Source organism: Synchiropus splendidus, chromosome 5 (genome assembly GCF_027744825.2).
Source record: "Synchiropus splendidus isolate RoL2022-P1 chromosome 5, RoL_Sspl_1.0, whole genome shotgun sequence".
In the NCBI taxonomy this organism is placed as follows: Eukaryota; Metazoa; Chordata; class Actinopteri; order Syngnathiformes; family Callionymidae; genus Synchiropus; species Synchiropus splendidus.
In genome coordinates this window covers 26,016,528-26,039,079 of record NC_071338.1, presented here as the reverse complement: position 1 = coordinate 26,039,079, position 22,552 = coordinate 26,016,528, and the positions used below count along the sequence as shown (strand labels likewise).

Here is a 22,552-nt window from a genome sequence, read left to right as displayed (position 1 = left end):
TGGATTACTGATCCCGGCCACTAGGTGGTGCTCAAGAACAAAGCCATTACAATCGTCGTGCCTGGTGCACAGGTGAACTGACGGTTGGGATTTCGATCATCGCGTTTTGTCTATATTATTTAAAAAACGGGACTGCTGCCATGAAAATGGTAATTGGTGAGTTATAGGACGATGTTTTCAAATTAGAATGTATTTTCAGTCTGGCACTCTTTATTGCTACTCCGGTCAAACATTTAGCCAAGTACCGTTGAAAAGCCTCAGAATGGACGCGCCTATAACCCCCCGGGGATGATCGGAAATGGTTTGCTCCAAAAACAAAAATGGCGCGACTGGTCTAGTTTCTGACTTTAAATCTCTTGAATAGCATTTTCAGGACCCCAGAAAGTTGGGTGCGTACATGAAAAAAAGCTGATGGAAAATACCTATGAGACGCATTGTGAAAATATATTTTGTTATGTTTCATGGTGACAAACGGCTGTTCCGCTGTGATTAATGATTGCCTTTAATTTTATGAATTTCATGAAGTCCTAGCTTGGGTATTTAATTGTAGTGAGACTTACAAAAGTGTTCGCGCTAAGACCTACAACTATCTTCCAGAATAAGAGCCCAACATACGCTTTTGAAATGCTCCGCTAGGCTGTTGTTTTCCAACTTCCGGCCTATCGTGCTACCTTATAGATAACTTGACACAGCTCCGCTTCAAACTCAAGTGCACGCGCACACGCACCCGTTCCCAAACACACACACCGACACACACACACATACACACACACACACATCCACTATTACTCACTCCTTTCTCTTTCAAAAGGCCCTTGTGAGGCAGATTGACAGGCTAGAATGAAAATGAGGCGGACGCTCGGTCACGACTTCAGTGCGTACGCGTCCTTTTGAGGAGACCTCTAAACTTGGATCCTATCACCATGGGAGCTATTTGGGCTGCGAGGGACTTTTGTTTGTTTTTGCTCTTGTTAAATAGTCGCCAAGGCGCTGCGCTTCCTGAGATTCGAGGTGGGACTTTAGCGTGTGTGAGCGAGTGTGTAAGCGTCCGTGTGTTTTCCAGACTTGGCGCACGCTTTCAAGAGTGCGCTCTTGTTGTTACTACGGAAGATACTTTCACATCCACTGTCTTCAACCTTTCCGTTATGTTGCTCCGCAAACGGTCTTCTGGGTTTCTTTAACCCATAAACAATAATTTAATTATTTATTTTTTTCTTACTTTGCGTGCTTAAGCGTTCTCTTCAGTGGCCGGTAACTTTATAATCCATACAAATGCCTTGCATGAGTCGATCAGACGAGTTTTTTTTGTTGATACTCATGTGTACAGTTGTATTCTTCTGCCGCAGATCCATGTGCGGATGGGAGTGATGGATGTCACATTGATGCTATTTGTCAGTCTACACCTGGGTCTTACAAGTGCTCCTGTAGGGCTGGTTTTAAAGGCGATGGGACTCACTGCGAGGGTATTTCTCACTTCTTTATTTTAACTAACCTTTCCTCATGAAACTCACTAAACTGATGAGGTGTTCTTTTCAATCTTCTCTGACAGACGTGGACGAGTGTGACTTCGAGTTCAACGGTGGTTGTGTGCATGAGTGCAACAATATACCTGGGAATTATCGCTGCACTTGCTATGATGGCTTCAACTTGGCTCACGATGGACACAACTGTCTCGGTACGTTGGATGAATCATTCTCATGAGCAGCCACTGCTGGAAATGAAGTCCCACCGATAATAACACATTTCTCTTCCCTGCAGACGTTGATGAATGTAATTTCAATAATGGTGGGTGCCAGCACACTTGCGTCAATACCGTCGGCAGCTACGAATGCCGATGTAAACATGGCTTCTTCCTCAGTGACAACCAGCACACATGCATCCATCGCTCTGTGGGTGAGTGTATAACCAGGTCTTCAGTGATCAGACCTCTGAACCTCTTCTCTTCACCCCCCCCCAACTGAATAAGTTGTGCGACCTATCAACATAAGAGTGTAACACACTGAGGCTTCATAAGATCAAGGCTTTTTCCTTTAAATGGCTTTTGCTTAAAATATTCACTCGAGGTGCCAGAAACCACACGGTGGTTGATGTCGTGGATTGTTTGAAGTGTGAGAACAATCAGGCTCTCTGCCACACTAATCTCCCAGAATGAGTGCCTTTGTGTGTAGCCGCTCAGTCACTGTAGGAGAGCTTCATTGTGTACCTCTCTCTGTCCCAGAGGGCCTCAACTGTATGAATAAGGAGCACGGCTGCGCCCACATCTGCAGAGAAACACCCAAGGGGGGCGTGTCGTGCGAATGTCGTCCAGGATTTGAGCTGGCCAGAAACCAGAGAGACTGTATCTGTATGTGTCACACACACACACACACACACACACACACACACACAAACACACACGTGAGGTTGCTCAGAAGCAGCCGGTTTAGCTCAGTTGTTGTTTATCTGGCAGTGACCTGTAACCATGGCAACGGAGGCTGCCAGCACACCTGCGAAGACACGGAGAACGGTCCGATATGCAAGTGTCACATGAGGTACACATTGCAGCCCGACAGGAGGTCGTGCGTCGGTGAGTCTTCAGCCCTTTGGTCTTTTACTAGTCCCAAATTATTTCCAAGAGAATTCCCGTCCTTAAATCTTCCAAAGTGAGTTGTTCTCTTGTGATATTTGCTTACAGTTCGGACTAGATTTCATAAGATGAGATCAGGTTGTTGATAGTCAACAACCTGAGCGAAAACTGAGAGCGTGTTCCTGCGTCTGTCGTGTTTTGGAAAGATAGTGATCTAAACTCTTTACGTTTCTCTTTTCTCAGCAGCAGCGCGTGTGAGGTCCGTGAGATAAAACCAGACTTGTTTTCCATTCACTTTCCTGATTTGCAGACTCATCTGAAAACCCCACTGGTGTAGACACCACTTCGGCGTGGTGACCTTCACGACCACTTTGGCGAACCTTGGATTGCTTTCATGTAATCGCTCCATGTGGTGTTTTGCAGAAAGAGACGAAGCCACCACGGATTCGGCCGACCATAACGCCACATCCTTCGCTGAAGTGGACAAGCGAGTTAAGAGGAGGCTTCTAATGGGTACGCAGATTTCCTCCCTTGAGAGGGGTCACCGAGGGCCGAAGCATCGGCGACTTTGTTTTGTCTGAGATGACGTGTTGAGCTGCCAGAAACCTCTGAGGTGTCAAACAGAAGAGAGAAGTAATGTGAAGTAAACCATTGCATTCCTGCTTCTTTTAGTCAAACTGTGAAATGACTCAGCCCCACCACACTCGCCTCCACTTTCCCCGGCGAAAAATATGCATTTGTAGCAGTGTGGTACATTTCACGTTAGACTTCCATTTGCGGGGAGCCGCGTGTGAATCTTTTTTTGTGCCGTAAGCATTTAATAAAGGTGATTTTGGGGTTGTTTCGGATGGAGTGATTTATTGTTCTGTGTGATGTGAAACAGACGGGCTCTGTGTGATCTGTGGATAACTTTTCGTTGCAGAAACCTGTGCGGTAAACAACGGTGGATGTGACTGCACTTGCAAAGACACATCTACAGGAGTGCGCTGCAGCTGCCCAGTCGGCTTCACGCTGCAGCCGGATGGCAAAACATGCAAAGGTTGGTCAGTTTTCATTAAAAATTCTCAGCATGATCTGCCACATAAGTGACACTGTATTTCATTCCATCCAGGCTATTTCATGCAGTGTTTTTTTTTAACCTTTTTTAAGCCACGGCACACTTGGTTCATTGAAAAACAATCTGACGTCACGACACCATGTATTTGTTTGATAATGTCTCCAGAAAGGGCTGAGCAATATGGCAAACACAGGCCATGATTTATTTATTTTAAATAACTGTAGTTTGGCGAATTGCAAGAAAAATCTTTCACATTCTTTGCCTCAGCTTCAGAACAGCACTGATTCTTTATCTCTATCCATATTGGAGCGCATTTTAGTTGGGTCTGCATTTAGTTTTTCGTCAACTTCAAAACCACGTAGCAAACTTATAGTATATGAGCGTCAATAAAGTTTTGAAGTTAGCCGTTAGCTCTCTTAGATCTGCGCTGCAGATACTATGGGAGCGACAGGGAACTCTCCATCTTTCTGTCGTGGGGTCAAGTTAGAGGCCCATCGGGTTTAAAATCATTTGTATGTTGCGCATTTGGCCGGCTTCTTCGCTGTGAGTGTGTGTGGGAAGAGGAGAACTTTGCACCATGGCAGCTCAGCTGCAAGTGATGGAAAGGGTCACAACACATCAGCATAGATCTGTACTGTATAGAAAGAATGTGACTGTATCCATGTGATCTCCTCACGTTGGTAGACTGTCAACACGTTCTAATTGTTCATGATTTAATGTCATCATATCACTCACCTCTATGAAACTACATAATTTATCACAGCACACCTGACACTCTCTCACGATACACCAGTGTGCCATGGCACAGCAGTTGAAAAACACTATGTGAAGCACTTGACACTTGTGAGTCTGATCTGTGCTGTATAAATAATAATGATGTTCCCAATTTATATTATTGAATGATATTCTGAGACAGCGTGTTCTTCGTTTGCAGACATCGATGAGTGTGAACATCATAACGGGGGCTGTGAACACTTCTGCAGGAACACCATCGGCAGCTTCGAGTGCAACTGCAGAAAAGGATTCAAGCTGCTGACCGATGAGCGCTCGTGCCAAGGTAGACGCCGTAATGGTGTTTAGAGACGGTGACATGCAGCAGTGGCATGTTCTGAACATATATTGACTCTTAAAGAGTTTCAACGATCTCAGTGCTTTGATGCAACGTCCTACTTATCTATATTGAATATTACAATCATGCTGTATTTATCGTCAGAGCTCCTGCTCCACAGTATGGCTGTCAATAGATTACTATTTTAATATCAATTAATCGCACTAAAGCTGAGTTAACGCAAATCAATCACACATTTTGTATCTGTTCTAAATGTAACTTACAGGAACATGTTATCAACACCAGAGTGGCCAATGATACTTTCCTCCAAACCCAACATGACAGATACTGTCAGGAACATTCTTTAGAATAACTTCAGAGGTACTGAAGAGGTTAAAAGAACGTACCGATAGTACAACATTGTAAACATTTTTGGCCACTCTAGTGTTGAGTCAGTCTTCCTTTAAGTTACATTTAGAAAAGATACAAAATGTGTGAGTAATTTACCATTAAACACATCTTTTGTTTGATTCTCCATCTAATCAAAATAAGCCTATTCTAAACAACTACTTTGCGTAATTGCTTAAGCCAGAGTGATGCTGCGCTACATTCTGACCACAGCAGTTTTTACTTGAACCCATTGTCGCTATCAATTCAAAGAAAAGCAGTGTTCTGTCTGAAGAGTGATGAACATTAATTCATTGCTTTTAACCATGACCTTGAACTTCGAGATTCTACCAGCCCTGTCGCTTTACCTGAAGATCCAAAATGTGGTGACAGAGTGGTCAGGTTACTTCCACTGTGCTCGGACCAGAATCTCTATCCCACTCAAAAAAAAGAGTAGTTTTAGTGTTTCATTTGTGTATCAAAGGGGCATCAATACAAACCATAGTTTGGTCGCCCGAATTGAGTTTTAGCAAAATGGGTATGTATAAAAAGAATAGTAGTTGCCTGGATGTCACTCCAGGTCTATGATATCTGTTTGCTAGCTTTTTTTAGAGTAACTGTTTGTAAACAACACACACTACTTACTTGTTGATGACTGAAGACTATAATAAAACAGAAAAAGACTCTTAATTGTTGTCTTAATTTCTTACAATAAATAATAATGGGATACAAATCCAAAGTACACCTGAGTTCAAACAAAACTCTGTGAGAGTATCTTCAACAGTTATAGCCTACTAATAGCAATGAGCCCCAGCTATAAAGACATAGCTGTCTGTTTCAAGCCTGTTGCAATAACTAGACGAACATCCATCTCACTGAGGTTTTCACGTCTGTAATTACTATGAGAGTGGAAGCTCTGTACTCTGACATGTTTAAGTTAGTGAAGAGATCAGTTGTGCGGGAAGTCCCTCTCGATGAGCCCAGCGACTAACCACTGCTATTATATCATCCGTCTGATTCTGATTACAGATATAGATGAGTGTTTTTTTGAACGGACATGTGATCACACGTGTGTGAACTCCCCCGGTGGTTTTCAGTGTCTCTGCAACAAAGGGTACACCATGTATGGACTGGCCCACTGTGGAGGTGAGACAGAGTTGAGTAGTTTTAATGTGGCACATAAAAAAAAAATGGATTGCCGGGCTTTTTGAAGCCGCTCCAACTGGAGGTGGGAATATTGACTTTCCTCTTTTCCCCTAGATATTAATGAATGCAGTGTGAACAATGGAGGTTGCCAGCAGGGTTGTGAGAACACCATGGGTGGATACGAATGCTTTTGCCATCCTGGTTATAAGCTCCACTGGAATAAAAAGGACTGTATTGGTAAGCCAGGGTTCCTTCTGCATGAGAAGCTCCTTGTTCGGGAAAGTGTGAGGCAAATTTGTCATTGCTACTTTTGGGACAAAAAGCAAAGGGGACAAAAACAGGAGATACTTTGGATACACTGTTCTCTTTCCTCTTTTACCACCTGTCACACCTTTGTGCGTAAGGATGAGGATAGTGTTACACCATCAAGTGTTTGCCTTCACCTTGGAGCTTTGTGATTTTCATCTAGAGGCTGAGGGTTCGCTACCCGCAAAACGCACCTCCAAACCAACATTGAACTGCAGTAAACAGGAGGGAGGGGACCGCTGTTACCTGACCTGCCAGTCCCAAGTTCACATCAGCAGTGGTGAGTTGAAGTTCAGTCTGCTTCATATTCATCCTTCATATTCACTGTCAGCGTCTGAACTGCAGCTATGAAACTATGAAACAATAGCACTTCAATGTAAATAGCTTGAAATTAAGTTTGCGAGTACCTGAAAAGGAGACCTGTACTGAACTGAAAAAGTTGTAAAAGAAGTCAACAGTGTTGTGCCCTTCATTCGTCCTTGACAAGAACAAACAACTCAACTTTCGCCACTGATTAAGCAACGTGGTGTTTTCAAGGTCTATTTCTGCGAATCAGATCTATGGCAGTTTTGAGGGGTTGTTTGCACATGGAGACAGTTCAAAGATAAAACACATTTGTATGTGCTTTTTCGTCTTGCTAACACAATAGCAGACAGTGTCCTCTAGACGTCTTCATTTTAACCATTTTCCCATGAAGGATTTTGGTGCTTTGCCGAGTGACCCCTCTGCATTAGCAGTAAGTTTCCTCCTGGGTTAGTATATCAACGATAGGGGCCACATATTAAGCACATTGAGTGAAACTGATGTTTCAAATATATTTGTATATTTCACGCCATATCGGACTTTGCGAAGGAGTTGCGAACAAGTAAATGCCATAAAGCAATGATTGTAAACATAATTGAGTCTGTAAGTCAACCTTCAGTTGTGTCAACAGTTGTTGCCATCAGTCCGCAGCGGAGCCTGTCGTGTTCCTACACGCCGTTTGTTTGCTCTCTCTGATTTCGCTTTTGTGTGGTTTGTCTGCGTTGGTCTGCATGTCACGGCCTCTTGTGTGCTTTCAGGGACAGAGGATTCCTACACCGTGACCTGTGGAATGCCTCTGCCCTGCATGGGTGACGCACAAAAGAACAACAGCGGCTCGCATTGCATCGGCAAGTACAAAGCACATCTCCGTCCTCTTGTTTGCCTGTCTGCTGTACATAACAGTAGCTGGAGAGCAGCGTTTAGTTATTCGGGAACCATTGGGTTCTCTTTTCTTCTTCAGAACTGTTGACTCCACGCATTAAAACCACCGCAACTTTCAAGTCGGGATCTTCAAAGTGCAACTTAAAGCGAAGCCAGGAGCGACTGAAGGAGAGCCTGAACGCAGCAGCTTCAGGTACAGAGGCTGCCACACAGGAAGCATAACTGAAAGTTAAAGACTTTGGTTTCACATAAACAATGAACAGTTCTGTATGTTGGAAAAAAAAGTCATGTAAGCCACAGCATGTGGAAGATAAAACAGACCTGCAGGTTGCTCCACAGCAAATCAGAACTTAAGTGGCAAACGTGAAAGACATTTGTGGTGAAAGTGATGTGGTTTTGAGGCTCTTGAACGTCTCAGTGCAGCACTTTGTCTGGCGGTGACAGGAGAGGATGTAATTAGCCATAGCATGCTTTTCACTTGTGTCCGACCCAGCCATCAGTCAAGCCTGTTTCCCGTTGGAGTGTTGCGTTGCCTGTCTTGGCATGACCTTCACATCCCTCACTGACAACGAAATGGTACTTAAGAGTCTGAGTCATGGAGAGTAGTGAAGACATTATTTCACAAACCTCACAAGTAACATTGTGGAGCCCATCAGCGGTTGAGGTGGAGGTGGGTTGTGGGTGAATTGCAACTGAAGAGGTTTTACCTCAACTGTGTGTTGATATGATGATCATTGAAAACAAAACATCCTGTTGTGATATAGCTAACCATTATGTTTGTGTTGTTGTCTGCTGGGTGTGGTGTGACTGTCCGGGGATGGTTGTCTCCCATGCCCACAGATAGCAGGTTTCTCTTCACTGAAAATGTCCAGTTTAGTTACGTCAGCCTCCACTGCTCCTCGTCTGGACAGCGTACGCGAAGCCGCCACGGCAGGAAAGCCGGCGAGGAGGACGGCTCATCCATCACAGCTGAGTTTGAGCTGGATGTGAATCTAGAGGAGGTAACAGGTTGGTCTCGCTGTGCTTCTGTCTGCCTGCAACCTTCTCTCATTGTCCTCTGTCTTTTTCTTCGGCTGCTGTCTGTCATCCAACAAAACCAAACCTTTAAAGTATCTCCTGTTTTGACTTTAATTCGGTGGTGGGCTGCTTTGAGGAGTGGGGTTCTGAAGTCTTTTGTGTGTTGGCTGACAATGTTCTCGCTTCTCATCTTGATGAGCCATTTTAAAAGTGTGTGCATGCAAGTAAAGGATGTTGCTGGACGATTCTTCTCTGGAGACAGTTTTTTCTATCTTCAATCAGCAGGGACCTGTGACCTGAACTGTGTGCGTCGTCGGTCCGAAAAGAGGCTGAGGAAGACCATCAGGACCCTGAGGAAGTCCATCAACCGGGAGCAGTTCCATCTTCACTTCGCTGGGTCTGACTATGAACTTGCGAAAAGCCTGGTCCAGGCGGCAGAACCACATGGACCATGTTTGGCAGGACAGATACTGGTGGGCAGAAAATGTGGTAAGTTGTCTACGCACACGGAGCAAACGCATGGCCACATGGCGAACCATAAATTCAATACTTCATGCAAGTGCAATATATTAACAGGCGCTGGTTGAGTAATTGAATTTGGCGCAGGTGTGTGCCAGATGAGTGCCATGCTTGGCTCGCAGATGTGCTGTAATGAGCTGGTTGGAAGGGAGCGGGAGTTTGCAATGAAGAACAGAGAAACTGTTGTTGGGTCTCCAAACTGTGAGATCTTCCATCTCGCGCGGATCCAAATGGAGCGTAAGGGGGTGACTGGTGCCACTCGGTTGGGTTTTATATACAATGTGCACAGCACAAATGTTCATTAAAAGAAACCGCACGCTCTCAGGGTTGCCGCGCTGAAGCCTGGCATGTGTTTTCTCTGGCTGTTGCAGACGGGCGCCCCTGGTTTCAGGCCTCACAGTCAGTTTCAAAATGACAACTTCTCAACTGTGCTTTGCTTTTGTCTCAGAAACACCAACTTTCACTGGAGTGCGTTCCTCCACTTACAGGACAAGTTTACTAGATAAAGACATGCCAAGTTCCTGTTTGTTTTTGCCGACACTTATGCAAGACAAGGTGATGTGAAATCATATTTTTTCACCTTGAAATCTCTCATTCAGTTTCAGCAGCTTCCTCTATAAAGAGCTGCTTAATTGTTTTATTGAAATCTCTCTTAATCTCTCAAACTCAATGACAGTTAGTCATGTCAGTCGTCGTATTGTTCTTGAATTGTCGTGTCGTCGTGAATTGTTCTTGTGTCTTTGTGAAACAATATTTGACTTCACAATCGGAGTCTCATGGACGAGTTGGTCAGCGAAGCTAGGATGATCAAAACAAAACAAAGGTCTGACACAACCGTTTTCAAAAACAATAGCTGGAGAGACTGAAACTCTGGTTTCACTGAGTCTGGTTCGCACAAGGTCTCTGCCTCTGACTTGTCTTCGTAACATGGTCACCAGGGTGTTCGGAAACATTGCCTCCTAGATAAATAAAGTATGTTCCATAATGAGTCTAATGTTGCTAGAACATGACTGTAGTTCAGTGAGCCAATGATGCAAGAGTGCGCAACGTTTTTACATCAAATATATTTGGCAAATATAAACCATTAACAGCTCGACTGTTGGGTTTAACTTTAAGGGGTCTGTTGGACATCGCAGGGGTGCAGTCATGTAATTTGGGCAAAGCAAGGGGGAGCCGACAGCCATTCTTAACCTCCAGCTTTTAAAGGAGCTATATTTTTCCCTCCTCCCCCACCTCCCGCTCTGGCTTAGAGCTGCAGTTTGGTCCTTTTCAGTTTGCCCACTCCATTGAAAAAACCCATTTGGGCTCATGCCTCAGAAGAAGACTGCACAGCTGCCACTGCCTTTGAGGAAATCTGCCTTTCTGTGCACTTTTCTCTGCGGGTTTATTGATGATGTATGTTCGCTTTGTAAATATTTACTTTTTGAAACCCTTGTTATTGTTTTGGGATCCCGTCGATGAGGTTGCTGATTGATGATGAGCCGGCGTGAGTAAACGGCTCCAGACGTTGATTTAACAGAGCGGACTCAAGTGTTTGGGGTTTAAGTTGTTTTCCTGTTTGTTTTAATGTTGAAGATGTTTAGGAAGTGCTGTTGATTCAGGCTGGCAGTTTGAGTGTTGTGACCCCCTCTTTTTTCCCCCCAAGCCGGGGCCACTTTGCATGACCCCCAGCCACTAAACTGCTGAAGAGAATTGACTTCAGCCACACCATGGGAATCAATTAGCATCAGCTGTTTGGGCCTCTAGTTGATGGGCGCGAGCAGCGATTGGGCCAAACAGAATGGGGGGATTCAGAAACCTGACCCCTTTTATTGGGTTCAGCTCCTTACCACTGTGATACCGTACTGTTTTCCTATGTCATCAAGTAGGCAAAGACTGAGGAGTTGAATAGGGGTGAAAGGTCTTTTAAACCTCTTTGGGGCCATCAATTCGAGGACTCTATAGAAGCGTTCTTTGCATTTGAAAGGCTTCAAGGTTTTTTCTTTCTTTCACTTTCACTGTGTCTCTTCTCTCTCTGCTTCCCTCTGTCAAATAAAAGCTGTTTGAGGACAATGCTATGATGCTATCCTCATGGTCTTTCAGAGTAAACAATGGGCTTCAAAAAAAAAATTGAACCGCTCTTGAGAGAATTACATTTTATTTGTTTGGAGGAAAATCAAACTGCACAGGAAACTTTGCTGACGGGCAACTCAGAGGCTCAAAGAAGCCGCCCGGCGATTTAAATGATTTATTCTTGGATGAGATCAGCTTCAGTTTTCAACTCCACTTCTTAAGAGTATCAGACAGACGTGGTAATTCTCAAATTAATTACAGGCATCTCTGTGAGTGGTAGGAGAACAGTGGTTTGGTCCCTTTAATCAAGGCACTTTTCGGAGATAAGAGGAAAGGGCTCTCTTTGATTTACCTCTGTGTTTGCTTTTTAAAGAGACTAGGGTGCTTATGGTGGAATTAAAAGAAGCTTCCTGTTTCAAAGCCGTGTTTCTTTAAGTGTCAGTCGACTGTGGCCTTCCTTTGTCTCTTCAATTGTATTACGTTGCTCCTGTTAGCAAAGAGGTGTTGCAGTGTTTTACATTTAAAGTTGTTTATACAATGTGACAGTGGTTTATACTGTGTGTAGGAGTCTTCTGCATTGCACAACTTCCTTCAGACTAGTGTAGAGCTTGGCGAGCTTTAGCTCTCAGTTTGGATTAGTGAACTGTAGAGTGGTTATCTGAGGAGAGTGGACGTGTAACTGTCTCAAGAACTCATGAATGAATATACAAGATAATATTCAGTTGTCAGGAGAGGTAAAGCAAATCAAAGTCAGGAGTTTTTTTGCTGCAATTAAGGAATAAAAAATAAGTCTTTGAAAAATGGATATGAAAAAGAACTACTGTATTTTCAAGTACATTACTTAACTGGTGAAAGTATCATGTATCTTAAAAAAGAAAGATTGGGGGAAAAAACTTTTTTTTGCTCTTTTGATGAATGGAATGAAAGTGACAGTATGGTTTAAAATCCCCAAACATTATGACATATTACAATAAACAAACGTGTTTCATTCATTGATTTATTGAAGGCATTTACAGTCAAATGTAATCCCTGTGGCAACAGTTTTATTTATAGTAGTAATTACAGTAATTCTCAGGATGAATCCTGTGTTTACCTGAGTGTTATCTGTTAAGTACCCACAGTCTATTTTGTGTTTGTCAGCTTGTGTCAAAACTGTCTCAACTAGTGGAAAGAATATTGAGTCTCATCGAGTCAAATATTTCATGTGGCCATATAGACTGCTCCTGAATTTCCTGTCGCTCCCTTGTACAATTCCAAATAATGCTTATCATTTTACAACATGTAGTAATTCTAAACATGTTATGATCACATGAACAAAGAGAAAGCGAGGAAAACTATGCAAATATTTTTGCTTCTTTCTCGTGAGTCTTTCAAACAACACATTCTGGCTCTTTCTTCTGTCAGTGAGCTGCAGTACTGGGACCTTCTTTGACGGTGATCAGGGACGCTGTGCGCTGTGCCCAGCTGGGACCTATCAGGACGAGGAGGGTCAGATGTCCTGTGAGGTCTGTCCGGGGCCCGAAGGGAGAGAAGTCTCCAAAGTGGTCGGAGCACGAAACGTCTCGGAGTGTGGAGGTAAATTCATGTTCATATTCATGTCAAATAAGGGGTATAATGTAAGGTGCTTTGGATCATGAACAAGATGCATTAGTGATCTGCAGATTAAACAAAATGTTCTTTATGAAGTGGGTCAATTGACTGTCAAAAGCCATTGTGTGTGTATATATATATATATATATATACACAGTTACAAAAATATTTTTAAATGCTCAGCCTTTGTTTAATCTGACAAACATCCAATTGAAATATGCCGTGGATCAACAAGTGAAAGAAGAAAAGATAAGTAAAAAGCCATTGTCAAAATTTCAGCCAGGCAGGAAGCTTTGATAAATATCTCGCTCTTTTCAATTTTGCTCTTTGTGTCACGTCAAAGATTGGTGTTTGAATGAACGAGAAATGAAAAGGTGAGCTTGGCGCCTTTCAGTGCGGCACAAAAGCAAAAGGAGCCACCATGTTTTGGTCTTCCCCTCTGCTGTTATCTCAGTCACTCTGTGGCTTAATCCCAAATCCCATCTCCTCTGACAGACTAAACAAGAAGACGTATCAGCAGAGCCGCAGCGGCGCCCAGTTTTCTATTAGTCACCCAGAGGTTTCAATGAACAAGCAGTGTTTATGAATGTTTGCCGTTTTCTTTGGTCCTCTTGATGGACACAGTCTTTGAAAGACTGAATTATGTTGATGGTCCGACACATGTATGTGCTCAGGTCAGTGCTCCCCTGGACAGTATTCCCACGATGGCTTCGTCCCCTGCGTGCCGTGCCCACTGGGATCCTACCAGCCCGATGTGGGACGCACCTCTTGCTTCACTTGCGGAGGAAACCTGGTCACCAAGCACACCGGAGCTGTTACCTTTCAGGAGTGTGAGACGAAAGGTGTGGCGCTTTGTTATGACTCCTTTAACCCATACAGTATAATCAACCTCCGTTTTACTCCAAAAATTGTAGTTTACTGTTGCTCTAAGTAGGTTCTCTGACGGTAGGGGAAGCTCAAGCTTTCATGAGATTAAAGCGTCTTGATAACTGGTTTAAGAAATCGCTGACTCTTTCAGGGTTTCTTTTTAGGTTGTTTTTGTTCGACGGGACTATAATCTTATGGACTGTATTCATTCGAACTGTGCTGCCCCCTGCTGGTTGCGTATATTGGTCACTTTAGCATGCAATTTGAAGAGAGCGTTTGAAAGCTCGAACTTATGTTTGTAGAAGCAGATGGTTTGTGTGTAGTTGCGAACTCTGCTGCCATCTGTAGGCCATTTAAAACAGTTACGCCGTAACGGCCAATGTCTTGTTCTATCTTTAAAACGTTGTTTAATTTCACTTATTCTGAGTGTCCTCTGAAATGGTATCATCTTTAGAACATTTATTGATTAAATATTTATTCTTCCGATCTTCAGTACATTTGCCTCATCTTATCCCGTATGTTCAAGACCAATGCATTAATATTGTCACACACGTTTGTCTCTCATACGATGCTTCTTGGCTGGTGCTCTCTCCCTCCTCCAGTCCAGTGTTCGCCCGGACACTACTACAACACCAGCACCCACCGCTGCATCCGCTGCCCCATGGGAACCTATCAGGTGGAGTTTGGACAGAACTATTGCATCGCCTGTCCTGGAAACACCACCACAGACTTTGATGGCTCCACTAACATCATGCAGTGCAAGAGTAAGTGCTGGGAGTGTTCAACTCAAAGGGGTTTGTTTGTGACTTTTTGTTACATGATGCAAATGTTCTTTCACAGATCGGCACTGTGGGGGAGAGTTGGGAGACTTCACCGGCTACATCGAGTCCCCTAACTACCCTGGGAACTATCCTGCCAACATCGAATGCACTTGGACCATTAACCCTCCACCTAAACGCAGGATCCTCATCGTCGTCCCTGAGATCTTCCTGCCAATTGAGGATGAGTGCGGCGACTATTTGGTGATGCGGAAAAGCTGTGAGTCTGAACGAATACCTCTGTCACATTTGTCTGTTTTTAATCACACAGTCTTCGTACCTCACAGCTCTTTCGAACTCTGTCACCACCTATGAGACCTGTCAGACGTACGAACGGCCCATAGCGTTCACATCTCGCTCCAAGAGGCTTTGGATTCAGTTCCGGTCCAATGAGGGCAACAGCGGAAAGGGATTCCAGGTCCCTTATGTCACATATGACGGTAAGAAGTTGAGTTGTTGGAGGTACATGAGCGCGAGCTTCATTTAACAACTATTTCTCAACTGCAGAGGACTATCAAGAACTAATAGAAGACATTGTCAGAGATGGCCGGTTGTATGCTTCGGAGAATCATCAGGAAATTCTGAAGGTAAGTTTGAGCTTAGATGGAGTAAAAGCATTGATCATGGGGTAATTTAAAATGCCATCACTTGAGACCATGGCCGGCGTCACTCAATGGAGAGCTGCAGCTGGTTCAAGTCTTTCCCTCGCCACATCCTCCTGTTGTTTTTCTAAGCACTCCAATTTACTCCCAAGCTCTGTGAATGATTATTATGGAACCTTAAATGTCCTGGTCACTCACTCCCTCTCGCCTGATGACAGATGGGAGTGGCTGAACAACAGAGAGTCGCCAGTCAATGTTTAACCCTTTAGCTGCCAGCTCAACCCAACAGAGCACATCCGATGTAAAGGACAGAGTCTGTTGTGAACCAGCAGCTGACAGACTTGGCCAACAATGGTTCTGTGGGACGTTTATTGAACCACAAGTACACAGTGGCAGTGACAAACCTGAAGGAGAAGAGAGGACGTCAATGAACCGGGAGGGAAACACTCGGAACGGAAGAGAGAGTAGATCTGATATATGGAAAAAAAGGAATGGGAAAGACACAAGAAACAAAAGCACACAGCGTTCAGTGGATTAGTCAGAGGAGAAATATTGAATGATCCAATGGTTATTTCAAGGTTTAACATGAGTTATATGACAATTCTGCAATTTTTACATCACATGGCTTCTTCATTTATACTTATTCATTGAACAGACAATAACACTGAGAAAACAGAACATCTAAGGATAGCAAACACCATGTGGAGGTCAAAGCAAACAAAGCGATGAGAGGAAACTGAATGACCTGTCAAAAGAACCTCACAGACTCACTGTCCTGGAGCTTGTGTACAGCACGCAGCACAGTGATTGGTTGATGGGTTCCAGCCACGAACCATTAACTGGAAAGCTCGCAGAAACACGGGTGGGAGAGAACAGGAAGTGGTCAGACGAAACAAAACCAGTATAAAAGCATAAAAAATATATATATTAAAACAAATTATACCGAATAATGTCCTTACTGCGATAGTTAAAGTGCCAAGTTCTATATGTAAAAACCCTGTACGTTAAGCAGAGGGGCATTTGAAGTCATAAAAACAACAATCATAATAAATGATAAAACAATAATAAAAGTAATGGTAATAAAAGCAAAAATATTTTCAGTGTAAATCACATAACAAGTAGACGCTAAAAATAATTTGAAAAAATGTACACCTATTAACAGTGTGCAGTTGTTATGTAAATTCAGTAGAGGGTTGCTGAGAGACCTTATACTATGGCGAGACACAGGGGAATTCAAAAAGACAACTATTTTTGAATGGGCATAATCAACAATATAACTGCATGTTACTGCACCTAGTGTCACTGTCCAGAACACCAATGAATTCTCACGTTCCATTTAAGGTGACGCCCCCCACAGGTAACACCTTAAATGACTGTTTCTAATGCTGTGTTTCGCATCTGTTTTCCAACCAGGACAAGAAGCTGATGAAGGCCTTGTTCGACGTGCTGGCCCACCCCCAGAACTTCTTCAACTACACAGCGCAAGAATCCAGAGAAATGTTTCCAAAGTCTTTCATCCGCTTCCTGCGCTCCAAAGTTCTGAGATTCTTGCGCCCTTAAGACGTAGCGTTGGACTAGGTGGTACATGCATATGAATATTCATAGTTCTGAGTCATAGTTTTTGAACTGCACGGACAACTCCACAGGTGGATGAACGATGGGATCCAAAGACGAATTTGAAAAAGGAATGGACTCTAAACTAGAGCTAATTTGAAAATGAAGTGCCGAAGTAATTCATGTTTGGACGTTGACTACAAACCATAAGAATTCAAATCAGAATTCAAATGAAAAGTCCCGTGATGACCTTTAAATTTCTTTCATGACCAGCTGAGGAGTTTTAATGGTACATTATCAGAAGTCTGGAATGCACTGCAGCCTAGGGAATATATACTTAACTTGTATATAGAGTGCATCTAGTTTTAACATAGGCTACTTTTACAAGTAGAGACTGAGAGGTGCCAAAACACGATAGCACAATGCTACTACTAAGAAAATAGTAGGACCAGAAAGCAATTATTCTGAGAGATATTTTGTATATGATGTAAAAAATATTGACCTTTCCAGGGTGTCCCGACAACCTCACCCTATCTAGCTGAGTTGGAAAAAAAGGGGAGGAAAAATGAAGACATGTAAAAAGGTTTGATGCAAAACTGATATATGGGCGGAATCACATGTTCGGCAATAAAAACTTTTTTGATGAATCTGAGAGGCAAAAAGATGATTGAAAAACAGTACTGTTTCCTTTTATATGTACACATTGAATGAGGCCAATGCACGTGTTTTGTCAGAGATTTTGACCCATCAACCAAAGACTTCTGGGAATCGAGCGTTACGATAAATGTAAAATGTTATACGTTCAGAATAAAAAGACGTTTTGTAAAATATTTTAGAGATTTTTTCCATGTTCTAGCATTACATAAATGTATATTTTTTATGGTTTTGTACATCAGATATGCTGTAAATAAAGATAGAATGGTTCGTGTGCTGCTGGTGTTTACATCTCTGTTTAACAATATGGTCATTTCTTTATTATAAGAGGACATTGTGAGGCTAAAGATGAATCGAATTGGAAAAAAATATCGTCAGGGATACAGATATGTTTATGGTGACATAACATAGAAGCGATTCTAGTTAAAAAGAAATATAAGGAGGAGGAATAATACTGAATAATCAGCTTCTTGGAACGACCGAACAAGAAGAGTCTACTCCTCCATCAAAGTAGATGCCTACATTTTGAGAGAAAAATGAATTTCCGCATTTCTTAATTCAGGAAAATAAACTTTTGAACTTCATCGACGAATGTGCTTTTGGTCGACGCAAGTAACTCGTGAGTAAAAATAAATAAAACGTGCATTTCAATTAATAAATGATAATTAAAATGAAACGGATAAACATATAACAGCGGAAAAAATGACGCCAGTAATTACGGTTAGCTTCGTCGATGACCACCACACCGGAAGCGGAGCGCCATAGTGAACGGAAGTCAGCTGACTCTCTGTTTATCCTCTCATGGCTACTGTCGAGTCCCTGCGTCGCGTCACCTTTAATTATTGACTGGCGTGCGGTATATGTGTGTTTATTTTTTATTTGTTTTGTAAGACCGCAACAATGAAGCCCACACTCTTGGTGAATATCGTTTTGCTTTCATGCCTGACGCTGTTGAGCCATGTCACAGCGAAGGTAAGGCTAACGCTAGCTTGTCTGTTAAGGTGGATAGCATCACTAACAAACAAACCATTTGGTGTATTTACGGTCGTGAGAGCGTTGCTTAAATGATCATGTCCTTAAACATTTATACTTTCCAGTCGTCTGGAATAAGGCATACGGCAGTAGAATCCCACAGTTGGTTGCTGCGTAAACATTACGAACCGGTTCCACCGTCTTTTCCTTTTTTTTTAAAGTAGCAAACAGAGAACGAATGATAAAACTGTTATTGTAGTTACTCTTATGAGTGTTATGTTCCACGTTCTGAGTACACAGTTCAGTATTCGTGCTATCTTCCATTAGCAAATTTTGATCCTATGATACACTATTCTTTTAAAACAGAATTCAGAGGACAACCGCTGTAAATGCATCTGCCCTCCATACAAGGACATCGAAGGACAAATATACAAACAAAACGTGTCACTTAAAGACTGGTATGTCTACACACCTACATTCTTATGAGCTATGTTTGCCCATGATACACTGTATCACTGCCTCTTGTTTGTTACAGCAACTGTCTCCATGTTGTTGAACCAATGCCAGTGGAAGGGAAAGATGTAGAGGCATATTGTTTGCGCTGTGAGTGCAAATATGAAGAGAGAAGTTCTGGAACTATTAAGGTGAGAACGGCTGAGAATAACTTTATTTCTATGTGAAGCTACTTACTTGAAGTTAATGTCAGTTCTACTCTTGTAATCTGGCGAAAATATGTGTCGTCAATTTTGACGTTTATATTAAAATTCAAGTTTAATCTTTCTGTGGTTAACGGCACCTGCAAATAATACACATTATGGAAATTCATTCGTGCCTTGTCTAGAACATTGCCTTAAGACAGAAGTGAGTGGTAAACATTAGACATTGCTTATCAGCAGAACACAATGATGAGTTGGTAAACAAGGGAAATGTAATTCAACATTCAGTAAGAGTATCTATTGCTTGATGTGATATTGATCTTGAAACATGTCTCTTGTCCTTTCAGTTTACAATCATAATGTACCTCTCCATTTTGGGGCTGCTGCTTCTCTACATGGTCTACCTGACCCTGCTGGAGCCCATATTGAAAAGACGGCTGTTTGGACACTCGCAGCTCATCCAGAATGAGGACGATGGCGGGGTATGTGTCATCATTTCTTTCAGTGCCTTTGTAAATTATTATTAGAAAAGAGCTTCACTGGGGTTAAGTTTAACAAGTATTTACATGACCTTGTAAGAAACCTTACGATGTTGCCTCAGAGGTCTTGTGCAACTCTTATGTGACTGCAGGTGAAGGTATGCACAGTCAAAACCTATATAATAAATACATTCAAACCAAAAATTGGCAAAATGGAATATGGCTACCGTAACAGCGAAACATCAAATCAGGATAAGATAAGTTTTTGGTTTTGTTTTGTTTTTTTCAAATTTTCAAATTGTGGTAGATTTAACTAAGTCAGGGAAAAAGTCAGGTGAAAGATGGAGTTTTAAGACTATTTTATAACTAGCATCCAAGTTCTTTTGACAAATCTTTTTTTCCCATTTTTTTGACTCCCGAGAACTATGCAATAGAGAGGTTGCCTGTCAATATAAACATACACATTTATTATTGCATTATAGGGATGCACCAAAATAAAAATTCAAAAATGAGGTATCCAAGGCTGAAAACTGAAACGCCAACAGTAGTCTTCTGCCAATTATTAATTCCACTTTGTGCTTAACTCTCAAAAATGAATGCATGATGTCGTGGTCAAGGTCCACATAATAAATCAATAACAACACAATTATGGAAATATTTCTGTAACACTGACACGTCAACAACAATATCAAATTAAATGTAATTGAACACAAAACTTTTTGCTGTCAAACTTTAACCCACCCATGAATCATCTACAGGCTTCTAACTGAAGATTGTAAAATAAAACTTGTTCACTCATAAAAACGGAGGTCATTCAAGCTGTGTGCATTTCTTACATGTATTTACTTATAGGATTACCTTGACAGCTGCTCTGTTGGTCGAAAACAACAATTCAAAACAAAGATTGCCATGACACGTATGTGAACTGTAGGTGTAGGAGACAACAAGGATGCAGAGAGGGATGCGATTTTGGACAGAGATAATGTTCTCTATTAAGATCCACTGTCGCGATGTTACAGTCATGGGGCCTCACCTACAGCACTACCTCTAAGACCAGCATTTGAGCACCAATGATTTCCTGTATCCAATAAGTGCAACGCAGACAAATGCTTTGCTGATGCACTCACGCTTGTAATTTCTATTTTACTCATCTTACATGCCGCTGTTCACCGGACTTTCTCAGAAAAACCCTCACACCGCAGACATGTTGGCTGCATCTGTACAGTCACAAGCACTGGCAGTTTTGCTTGCGTCATCACTGTGTGTTTTTTGGTGCAGCTGAACACTGAAAATGCCCCAAAAAAGTTAGTCAGCCGAATTTTTGTTACATCCCTAAACATTTCTACGCAACGGCAAATATATAGTCAACACAAAACTTTTTTAAAACTCTGATGTCTGTCGTAGGATGTGCTACGGAAGTGGCCTTTCATGGTTTTGCCATTGAGTGTTTTAGTCCCACGCCCATCTTTTCCATATTAGTCCCACAAGGCCCTCATTCCTTTGGAGCACCCATGGTGTGAAATGAAAAATACTTAAATAAATAATCATAACTTGGTCACACAGATAAATAGAGCTGCAAAGTTATTTGGACACTGTAGAGACAAGTAGAGCTCACAAATCGTGGCCAGACTGTCTCCAGAGAACTGAAACCGTTTAGTGTGTGAAATGTTCTTCCATCTTACATGTGGGAGTCCCTTACAATGGCTTCTTCCCTCGGCACAGGTTTTACTACGACCACATCATATCATCCCAATTAAAACACATCATAACTTTGTCACACCGATTTCAAACATGTTAATTAACTGCACTATTTATAACTACGGATGACTGGACCCAGGATCTGTTGCTGCATTAGCTGTCCCAGATTTCAACATGTATTCAGGCATTTATTGGTGCAATTTGTTTTCTTTTAAAACTTACCATCTAAAATCCTCATTAAAAACTAAATTATGTACTTGGAATTTTTGTTTCCTCTTTAGACATTTCCAACAGCAAGAGTGGCTCTTTCTCTTTTCTCTGTATGGGCTCATGTTACTTCTTGTATTAGACTTTTTTTAAGGGAACATATGCCCTATTACAATAAATAAAATGCTGTTTTACAACTTGTTCAGCCAGATGTCGTTTGCCCTGCATTGGTCACAAATTCACTGTATAGAACGCCATACTTATTGTTGACATTAGATAAGCAAATCATTAGCTTATAACATTGTGAGTGTAATCTTGTTTTGTAGCCACGTTTCTTGCCCTTGATGACGGTGCTTCAGTCTTACTATCGTTTTGTCGTCTCCCAGGACCAGCAGCCGTTTGCAAACGCTCATAACGTCCTGTCTCGGTCGCACTCACGGCCCAACATGCTCAACAAAGTGGAACATGCTCAGCAGCGCTGGAGGAGGCAGGTCCAGGAGCAGAGGAAGTCTGTGTTCGACCGCCATGTTGTCCTCAGCTAGAGCTTCATGCAGTAGAAACACACACGCCACTGTGATCCTCGCCCAATATCTGTCTCTGTTACTTGTTTATGATTTGTGGCTTGTATTCTTTTCAATGATCAAAACTGAACTCAAGTCCAACTACAGCACACTATTACTGTGAGTACATTTTGCACAAGTTGGGTGCTGAGAAGGAGAACTCTCTGTCAGCTAAATCGTTCGCAGGTGTGCCAAGTTATGCGACTTTTTTTTTTTTCCAGGAAAATGAAGGTAGGGACCAATAAATGTTTCAAAAATATTTTCAGATGTTATGTTGATCATGGCTGTTTTCAGTGTAGTGGTTTTCGTGGACAGTGACTTTAACACGACACCATAATCTTCCATCGGTTTTGTCCGCTGCATGGTGACTGGAAGAGCTTGTGTGTAACATACTTTTGAAGTTCACCTTCTAAGGTCAAGTCTGTGTTTGCTAACCAATCAGTTCCCTCCGAGATCAATGTAGTAGTAGATGAAAGTTACTGTTACAAATCTTGATCATGAAACCGTTAACTGTCTTAATAAATATTTATTATAAATGCTTGTGAACTGTCTGCTCATGAAAGGTCTGTGGTACGTGCGTGTTTTTGTCACTGTAGAATCTTTGCAGCAAAT

General features: G+C 42.3%; 2 protein-coding genes across 5 annotated transcripts; both read left to right on the top strand.

Moving 5' to 3' along the window:
• Positions 1-70: 70 nt before the first annotated feature.
• On the top strand, positions 71-17,616 carry scube2 (signal peptide, CUB domain, EGF-like 2). 4 transcript variants are annotated; one of them, XM_053866066.1, is made up of 23 exons: positions 71-156; positions 1,347-1,463; positions 1,550-1,675; positions 1,759-1,893; positions 2,219-2,344; positions 2,450-2,566; positions 2,990-3,079; positions 3,489-3,605; positions 4,558-4,680; positions 6,088-6,204; positions 6,319-6,441; positions 6,674-6,790; positions 7,572-7,661; positions 7,775-7,888; positions 8,536-8,703; positions 8,995-9,201; positions 12,688-12,858; positions 13,548-13,715; positions 14,343-14,504; positions 14,581-14,778; positions 14,846-14,998; positions 15,066-15,145; positions 16,574-17,616. In XM_053866066.1, exons 1-23 carry the CDS (start codon positions 141-143, stop codon positions 16,718-16,720), a joined length of 2,982 nt encoding a protein of 993 aa, XP_053722041.1. In that variant the 5' UTR covers positions 71-140; the 3' UTR covers positions 16,721-17,616. The 4 variants fall into 4 exon arrangements, with proteins under 4 accessions (XP_053722041.1, XP_053722040.1, XP_053722039.1 ...); XM_053866065.1 differs by lacking the exon at positions 71-156 and adding an exon at positions 671-1,011 and having other exon boundaries at positions 8,998-9,201; XM_053866064.1 differs by lacking the exon at positions 71-156 and adding an exon at positions 672-1,011.
• Positions 17,617-18,144: 528 nt separating this feature from the next.
• Positions 18,145-22,443, top strand: tmem9b (TMEM9 domain family, member B). The gene is made up of 5 exons (XM_053864323.1): positions 18,145-18,340; positions 18,707-18,798; positions 18,876-18,984; positions 19,344-19,478; positions 21,767-22,443. The coding sequence occupies exons 1-5, from the start codon at positions 18,269-18,271 to the stop codon at positions 21,920-21,922; spliced, it is 564 nt and encodes a 187-aa protein (XP_053720298.1). The 5' UTR covers positions 18,145-18,268; the 3' UTR covers positions 21,923-22,443.
• The last annotated feature ends 109 nt before the right edge of the window (positions 22,444-22,552 follow it).